Source organism: Ranitomeya imitator, chromosome 6 (assembly GCF_032444005.1).
Source record: "Ranitomeya imitator isolate aRanImi1 chromosome 6, aRanImi1.pri, whole genome shotgun sequence".
NCBI lineage: Eukaryota > Metazoa > Chordata > Amphibia > Anura > Dendrobatidae > Ranitomeya > Ranitomeya imitator.
Genome location: NC_091287.1, coordinates 376,985,425 through 376,995,042, shown reverse-complemented (window position 1 = coordinate 376,995,042; position 9,618 = coordinate 376,985,425). Strand labels below are relative to the sequence as shown.

The window sequence follows — 9,618 nt, the reverse complement described above, 5'->3', positions numbered from 1 at the left end:
GGGATGTTTAGGCTAGCCGAACATCCATTGTGTATAACTTGAAGAGAGAACAGGAAACCCCAACGGTAGGGAATATCCCGCTCCCTGAGGGCGTCTGTGAGTGGTTTCAAAGCTGCTCTCATTAATAATGTCCGCCTAGACAAGTCATGGAGGACCATCAACTGTTTGCCTTTGTACCTTGTTGCAGAGCTGTTCCTGGATTTGAGCAGGATCTCCTCCTTTGCTTTGTAGTAGTGGACTTAACAGATGACATCTCTATTGAATATGTAGTAGAGGGTAAATCCGCAGTAACCACAGATTCTGGCAGGCCCCTGATGTGTAGATTGTTTTGTCTTCCACTTGGAGATTGATGATATGGGTAGAGTGAACATGTATTGTGTCCTGGAGAGCTGTGATGGTGGCAGAGGTATTAGGGTACCGTCACACAGTGCAATTTTCATCGCTACGACGGTACGATCCGTGACGCTCCAGCATCGTAACAATATCGCTCCAGCGTCGTAGACTGCTGTCACACTTTGCAATCTACGACGCTGGAGCGATAATTTCATGACATATGTGCGATGTAGAAGCCGTTGGTTAAGGTACCTTCACACATAACGATATTGTTAACGATATCGTTGCTATTTGTGACGTAGCAACGATATCGTTAATGAAATAGTTATGTGTGACAGCGACCAACGATCAGGCCCCTGCTGGGAGATCGTTGGTCGCTGAATAAAGTCCAGAACTTTATTTCGTCGCTGGACTCCCTGGAGACATCGCTGGATCGGCGTGTGTGACACCGATCCAGCGATGTCTTCACTGGTAACCAGGGTAAACATCGGGTAACTAAGCGCAGGGCCGCGCTTAGTAACCCGATGTTTACCCTGGTTACCATGCTAAAAGTAAAAAAAAACAAACACTAGATACTTACCTACCGCTGTCTGTCCTCCAGCGCTGCGCTCTGCACTCCTCCTGTGCTGGCTGTGAGCCGGAAAGCAGAGCGGTGACGTCACCGCTCTGCTTTCCGGCTCCCAGACAGTACAGGAGGAGAGCAGAGAAGCAGAGCACAGCGCTGGAGGACAGACGGCTGTAGGTAAGTATCTAGTGTTTGTTTTTTTTTACTTTTAGCATGGTAACCAGGGTAAACATCGGGTTACTAAGCGCGGCCCTGCGCTTAGTTACCCGATGTTTACCCTGGTTACCGGCATCGTTGGTCGCTGGAGAGCGGTCTGTGTGACAGCTCTCCAGCGACCAAACAGCGACGCTGCAGCGATTCGGATCGTTGTCGGTATCGCTGCAGCGTCGCTAAATGTGAAGGGGCCTTTACTATGCGCACATCGTATACGATATATGTTACACCATGCGATCATGCCGCCACAGCGGGACACTAGACGACGAAAGAAAGTTTAAAACGATCTGCTACGACGTACGATTCTCAGCGGGGTCCCTGATCGCAGGAGCGTGTCAGACACTGCGATCTCGTAACTATATCGCTCGAACGTCACAAATCGTGTCGTCGTAGCGATCAAAATTGCACTGTGTGACGGTACCCTTAGTCATGTTCTGCTCTATAGTGTCCACTCTCTTTGTCAGGGTAACCAGATTGCAGTTTTGTGAATTCCTGCTTGCACTCATCTATGATGTATTTTGCAAATGAGGCCAGATCATCTTTAGTTGGCAAAAGATTGCAAAAGTCACTGAATGTCGGCCAGAATCAGTGGACGTGAGCTGGCAGCCCATGACGGTGCTGGTTGTGATGCAATTGAGTGTTATGTGGAGGAAGGATAATTAGTGGTATCAACCATGGATCGTTCGGTTTGTGTTCTTAGAAGCTGTGGAAACCCTGTGAGAGGCTCTGAAGAAGAATCCATGAGATTCCAGTCAGGCTCCAAAGGGGTTAATCTATGATCCTGATCGTCCAGTGAACTGCGATTAAATATTTTTTGTAAGCCAGCTGTATTTCTCTGTGTGGGTAGTTGACTCAAAGGGGTCCCCTGTGGAGGTATGTTGTCGGGAGGGATAGGGTTAATTAGTCTCCTGCATGGTGCTGCCAGGTTCTGTGTCCCATGTGTATGTGCTGCTTCAGATGCACAGGCTCCACTTTCACTGTGTCTTTGTGCAATGGCTGTGAGCAGGTTTGCAGTCACTCCCATCCTGTGATAGGGATACAGGGGTTGCACATAATCCCCTACCCTCCTTGTCTGACTCTCTGGGCTTGTCTGCCTCAGGGTCCACATGGGGCCAGAGCCATCTTGTACACATGTGGTGCTTCAGCAGATGTGATGGCAGTAGTGGTTGCCTGACAGAAGCCAGGATCTCCCAGAATTCATGTGGCAGGAGTGAGTCTCCAAAGCAAGCATCCGGGTGGGTAAGGCAGGGATTGATTCTATATTACCTCCGCTTGTCCTGGTTAGTATGCCTGGTGGAGATGTAGCAGAGGTGGTGGTCAGGGGTGCGACAGGCTGCGGCGGAGGAGGTAGGATTGGATGATTCCCTGTGCAGTGGATGTGGACGATGTAGGGGCAGTAAGCTTGCCCTTTTTGGTCGTTCCCATGCTGTGGGGAGCCGGTTAGTCAGATCTTTTTGTCGCTGGTGTAGAGGAACTCCAGGATGTGTGTCTTCTCAGATCCATAGCTAGCCATTCCCCCACCCCACAAAGCCCATTTTTAATGAAGGAATTTACACAATCAAGATTTCAAGGCATTTTATTGTCCTCACAGAAGCCCTGCAGCTGCCGCTGTGGAGAAATGTACAAGGAGGTAAAAGACAACAAGGAATAGATCCATCATGGGATGGGAGTTCAGAACATCTACAATCAATGAAGGCTGGAGTCACCACATGGCAAGGGTAGGCAACCATTGGCACTCCAGCTGGTTCGTGCTTACTGGAGTGCCAGAGGAATTGTCAAATGGTACAGTATGCATGCCCTGCAGGCTGACAGGAATGAAGCACTGACGAATTCACCTAATGGTCAGCCAGATAAAAGGACATAATAAAAAACAAAGTAAAATAAACACTGCTCACAAATGTTCTACATTGTACATCGCATGGTGCTTACACGGAGCCAACAGCTAGAAAATAAATGCATTAAATTATTACAAAGGAACCATAATTCTGCAGCTTTGACGTAAAACGTCATCAATGCAGAAAATCCTAATACAATAAGATGCTAAAACGGACATAGTTATAGTCAATGTACATATAAATATACCTCTCCTCTGGTGTCGGGCCTTCCGGTCTGTAGTAAGAACACACCCCAGTTAATAAATATCGTACAGGTATTTACAAATGAGAGTTTCGGTTTTGTAAATCAGAACCTGATAGTAAAAGATAGAACTAGTGCACTCGGGCATGGACCTGTACGCTCGGCCGCACCAGTTCTGCGCAGTATTTACATCCGGGCGACAGCTGCCAATCATCCCTGATCTAGACCAACACATATCCAAGAGGAATCTACCCTCAACTGTGGCACACAGCAATGCTTTACAGGTACAGGGAAGGTTTATTACTGTATTTACATATTTTTCCAACCTCATTAAGGAAAAATAAGGTATATAAAAGATTCGCCATTTGGCAGCTGGTAGAAACCAGTACAGTCTTTGTATTGTACCAATAAAGGTATCATACTTGCTACCATATTGCTATAACGTATCTGTATACAACTGAGTATAAGCTAGTAGATGAATTTTTATTCCCACTTTTATTATGGATATATTTAGATAGTAATTGTAAAAACAAGCATTTCTGTAATGTACTGATTATTGAAAATTGGCAGCCATTCTTTAGATATTAACACCTTTGTTTATAGCTCATTGCCTAAGAGACCGACCACTGCTGCTGTCTAGCGTATAAGGCATGCTTTAAGGCTGGTGGTTGGGCTTCGTAGGTAACAGCACACGCTCCAACAATCCTGGTCAGGTTCAAAAGAGGTCGTCAGAAAAAAAGCTTACAAGCACTGCCACATGTTCTGTCTAGCAGCGGTGGTCGGTCTCCAGAGCAACAAGCTGTAAACAAAAGTGTTTATCTCAAGAATAAATTAAATTTTTTAATAAGAAGTGAATTACAAAATTGCTTGTATATACAAGCACTAACTGAGAAGACGCATTTATGAAAATTGGAATAACTCCTTACATTGGCTTTCCAAAATTGTAAAAAAGAAAAAGAAAGTTGGCCAGAAAGAATGGGTATAAAATAAGTAAGGAACCCACGCTCACCCGTTAAATTGCCTGCCGCTGCTGCACCAGTTCATCCTGACAGTCTTGCTTACTTTGCTGCAGCAAAGACCTCTTGTCTACTTGTCTACCATATGACTACTTCAGTCACTGGCCATAGGACTCATGTGCCAGTGATTGGCTGCAGCAGTCACTTCGGTAACTGGGACATCATCACAGCAGTTTCAAATAAACATTGATGCGTTTGTTTTTTCTTCTTAAAGCATCTTTTTCTTTTTTTTGTTGCGTTTTGAGAGTTGGATCTTTTTTTTTAGTGTTTATGTGACATCTTTTTTAGCGTAATTTTATTTTTAAACTCTATTCAACAATGGAGAGCCTGCTAGTGGTTTATCAAGCAAAAACGCTGGCAAGATGCTTTAAAAAATCCCACTGACATCTAATGTAAAATATAGGGCATCTTTAAAGTGAAAAAAAAAAAAAGCCTGAAGAATGGCCAGGTCACTTCTTTTAACCGCTTGGGGAAACCTGAAACAGTTAAAAGATGCTCAAATGCCTGAATTTATGAACAGTAAATATTTTTGCCTTAGCAATGCATACAATCTGTACGTTGTTTTGAGAGTTTTCTGGGCACTTTTTCAGGTGACATGGGCTTCGGAGTCCACTTGCCTGGAAAAAGTCGTCATATGCACATACTCAAACAGGCGAGTATGGAATTGTTTCTTATTTTAGATCATTTAAACTATTTGGGGGGGAGGGGGATCTTTGAAACCTCATGTAAGAAACCAGAATATAAATTCAGTGTTTTTTTCATCCATTTCATGTAATTTCTTCAACATTTGTCTATCCACTAAGTGAAGAGAGGAAATGAAAACTGGTCTAAACATCTATCAGCTTTATCTCATGAAGGGACAGAATGACATTTGGTCTGGGAAGACTTCATTTGGCACGGAGGAAGAAATTAAACTGCTCTGATTTTACAGTTAATCACTTCTACGCTTCTAACAGAGAAAATCACTGTTGACTAGTACCCTATATCATGAAAATACCTGAAGGTCCAATATCCCAGCATAGACTCTACCCTAAGTAGTTCTTCTGCATGAAGACATCGTTCATTGTCAATTTGGCGACAGCTAATAATGATTAGTTAAATATAAACATTAATACACACAAAAAAAATACAAAAACAGGCCTACTATTTTAGTAGAACATTGGGATATGTACTAGTTTGTGAGGTAACAGCTTTATCCTCATAGGCTTCGTCATCAGATCTCCAGTACAGTCCATGCAATAGTGATTAATTACAAATGGACGAATTCATAAAAGGCAATTGTTGCTTTTATCCAGTGCAAACCAAAGGCTGCACCCAGAGTGTAGATGCAGGAGGGCTGTGTGCTATTCTGCAGATCCAAGATTAATCAAGCCATTTACAAAAAAACAAAGGAGGAAAAAAAATTCTGATCGTTCATGAACAAAAAAAAAGCAAATGACAATAAAATCTGATTAAAAGGCACGAGAGTCAGATCTCATTAATTGTTCTCTCTGTGGGGCGGAATTCAGAAGTCCCAGAAGTAGAAGACAAGTAAAAGGACTGCGTCTTCCGTTTTAAGCGAGCCCTCTTGTTAGCGAGAGTCAAGCTGCGGCGGCTGGAGCTAATGATATCCGAGATAAACTTTTTGCAGTCCACACACACTTCCATGGTGCTCCAGTCCTCCATAAGCTCTTTTGGAAACTGAAGCTCATCATCTGATTTGTCAATAGACTTTGACTTGGAGGACAACCTAAAAGGCAGAAACAGTTGCATAGTAATTACATCATCATCTTCATACAACCAATGCAAAATAGCCTGTTAGGTAAAAATGTGTGTATCTAAACAAGATGATTTTCAAATTGTTCCATGGTAAAATGTAAATGGCTGTCCAGTAATGACATTCTCTTAAATGGAATCTAGTCTGTCAGTAAGACCAACCCTCACACAGGTCATAGGAAGCTGATGATACCTTGATATCTGCAATCCAATGTCTTATTCCAGAGAAATCCCAATTTTTCTTATATGTAAATGACCTCTTCCAGGCGCTGGGGAGGACGCTGCTTGGAAGATAACTCTGCCTCCAGAGATTATTTTACATGAAAGGGAAGTTACCAGTGTGAGACAAGTAACTAACACATAATAGGAGAAATGAAATTTGTCTTGTTGCAAACACATTTTTTTGCAGATCTCTTGAGCTCTGCTGTATTACAACCATATTACAACCCTGTCTGCCTGTGAGCTGGAAGCTGAGAGGAACCTGTAGATGTGTCAGGTATAATCACACACGGCTCTGCAGTGAGATCACGAGAGCAAGAGAGCGACCATCACACATCACACTGGTAACCATCACACTGGTAACTCCCATTCATGTACAATAATCTCTGGAGGCAGAGTAATTATCCTGGCACCAACTGCCCCGGAGCCTGGAAGAGGTCATTTACATAAAGTGATAAAAGATGATTTCTCAGCAACACAGCTGATATGAGACATACAGGGAAAATATTCCCTTTGAGATCAGATAAAAGAGAGAATACATTTTTTTTTAAATTAAATGAGCCACATACCCCGTTGACAGTGGCAGAATGTCAAGTGTTTCATAAAAAAATTACACCCCATGTGTGACCCCTAATTATAGATGCCATCTTATGATCTACAAATGACTGTTTACATTGAGTTTTCCAACCACAAATTGTTACTCAGGGGCTCCGAGCATTAAATCTTTTAGTAAAAGTCTCCTTGATCGCCCATTATTGCATTTTAATGCAATGTCGCGGCGACCAAAAAAAGTAATTCTGGCATTTTGATTTTTTTTCCTTGCTACACTGTTTAGCGATCAGGTTAATCCTTTTTTTATTGATAGACCGGGTGATTTTGAATGCGGCGATACCAAATATGTGTAGGTTTGATTTTATGTTTATTGTTTTATTTTGAATGGGGCGAAAAGGGGGTGATTTGAACTTTTATATTATTTTTATATTTTTAATCACATTTTTTTTTTTTTTTTTTTACTTTTGGCATGCTTCAATAGCCTCCATGGAAGGCTAGAAGCTGCCACAACCCGATTGCCTCTGCTACATAGAGGTGATGCACAGATCGCCCCTATATAGTAGAACTACAGCATTGCTATAAGCGCCGACCACAGGGTGGCGCTCATAGCAGTCTGTCATGAACCACCATAGATGTCTGAAGGAGACCTCTGGTTTGCATACCGATGCACCACTGACCCCCGATCACGTGCGCGTATTTCTGGCCCGATGGCTGGAAGCGCGCGTTAAATGCTTCTGTCAGAGTTTGACAGCAGCATTTAACTAGTTAATAGACGCGGGCAGATCACGATTCCGCCCGATATCAGAAAGATGTTAAAGAGTAACCATTGTTTGAATTATTTATTTAAGAAATCAATAGTACAAGCCACAGTAAGAAACTTCGTAATATATCTTATCAGAGAAATCGGCTTCTTTCTCCTCCTGGACTGATCATTCATTCTCAATTCACAGGTAAATCAATATTCAGTGAAGACAGATTGTTATATTACTGAGACAGGAAATGGCAGTTGGTGCCTTTAACATTCTATGAAAAGGAAAGAAAGAGGAGCTGAAAGCAAACAAACATTCTGCTGGAAGTTCTACTGAAATGACACTTTAATGTGGTAATTTGGTATTAAAAAAAATATTATATTATATTATCCATCCCCTGTATAAATATTAACTGTTCAATTGGAGTTGGTCTGACACTGGGACCCCCTCACCCACCCCAAATGTATGCTAGAAAGGTCCCATGTGCACTTCTGAAATTAAGTGTGTTATGCATGGGAGCAGCTGCTCTATTGCAAGTCTATGGGATTGATGAAGATAGCCAAACTTAGTACTCCGCTGTTTCAATCAGTCTCAGAGACTTAAAGGGGTTGTCCACTACTCGAACTGCACCTTCTTAAATACTACAGTCCAGTGTAAGATTAAAAATAACAGACACTCACCTCCCACAATGGTGCTGTTCCAACGATGCCAACAATGATTCCCAGGACTTGTGTGACATGTTTATGTCATGTGAGCACTGCAGCCAATCAGTGGCCACTAATGAGCTGGTTCTTTCATACATCCTTTGGATGAAGCTCAGAAGTCCAAAAGAAATTTAATAACTGCAGCCTATAAGCGGCAGCTGATTGTTATGTTATGTGATCACTGCAGCCAATGTCACATGAGCTCTGGGACATGCAGCCGGTGAGGGAGGCGAGTGTCTTATTTTTATTTTACTCAGGAGAATATAGTATTTAAATAAGGCATGAGTAGTGGATAACCCCTGTAATGCAGCAGAATGAAGTTTGATCGCCTGCAGCGCCATTCATACATGTGACAGGAGACCTGTGGCTTGTAGTGGGCACCTCAGCAGAATGAAGAAGCATATAGCTGTTCCATTGGTCTCACAGAAGGGAAGGCATGTGCATCACCATTTCATTCACGTTCTTGGGAACGGTGAGGGTCTCAGTGATTGGACCCCCACCAATCATACTGGGTGGATTGTTAATACAAGTATTTTATGGGACAAATACCTTATTGGTGCACAAGACATGCTTTAAATGGCAAATAACTGGATTTTAGCGGTGTATCTTGTGTAGGGAGGCTACAGAGGTGGACTGTGTGTATGAGCTAGTCTGTGGTAAACCTGGAGTAGGTCCATGTATAGCTTATAGGCAGTGTATTACTTACTTAGGTAAAGAACGCAGGGGACGATGATGACTGGTGGAAGGCCTTTCGGGCCTCAGGAAGCTCTCCCCTCTCTGCAAGGCAGAAGGTCCCAGAGAGAAGATAGGGAGTGTAGCATATGGCTTTGAAGGTAGTCTCATCTGTAATAACACAAATGGAAGTACAGATCGTTGGAAACATAACCCGCATATATAATAAGCACGCACAATAACAGTATGGGTAATATCTACTTAGAAACTTACCTTTTTGCAACATTGAGAACACACAGGCCTGGAAGCACAAAACACAAGAATGAGACTAATCACACTGATTGCACAAACCCTAACACACCAAGTATAGACTCATCAGTGTATATAAAAAAAAAAGCACAGAATGAATAGAATCTATATAAAGAACAATAGATCATTTCTATTAAACAGACAAGTTTTCTAAAACATAAGCAATTTAACCCATAAAAAATCTAAGCAAAAACTGTACGTAAATACATATCTATCTGTATACATACCGTTTACAGAACTGACAAGTGTAAGACCACGTAAATAGGGAAAACCTCTTTGTTCGACAACATAAACAAAGCTGAGGGAAAAAAAAAAGAACAAAATGGAGAAGAGTCATTTAAAACCGCAAATCAACATTATCTTGGTGGAAATTTACAAGCCGTTAGGAGCTGTAGTACAGAGCAAAGGAGAGGAGCAATTAAAGGGAATCTGTCAGCATGTCAGCAGGTTTTTCC

General features: G+C 42.3%; 1 protein-coding gene across 2 annotated transcripts in view; it reads right to left on the bottom strand.

Moving 5' to 3' along the window:
• Nucleotides 1-2,671: 2,671 nt before the first annotated feature.
• The window catches only part of SPIRE1 (spire type actin nucleation factor 1), a 193,183-nt gene continuing 186,236 nt past the window's right edge, over nt 2,672-9,618 (bottom strand). The window contains exons 13-16 of one of the 2 annotated variants that reach the window (XM_069731016.1): nt 9,391-9,461; nt 9,128-9,155; nt 8,889-9,025; nt 2,672-5,932 (exon numbers count right to left, since the gene is read on the bottom strand). In XM_069731016.1, coding sequence (XP_069587117.1) covers nt 5,671-5,932; nt 8,889-9,025; nt 9,128-9,155; nt 9,391-9,461 — 498 coding nt within the window. In that variant the 3' untranslated portion in view covers nt 2,672-5,670. The remainder of the gene's footprint in view (nt 5,933-8,888; nt 9,026-9,127; nt 9,156-9,390; nt 9,462-9,618) is intronic. The other variant, XM_069731015.1, reaches the window with a different exon arrangement.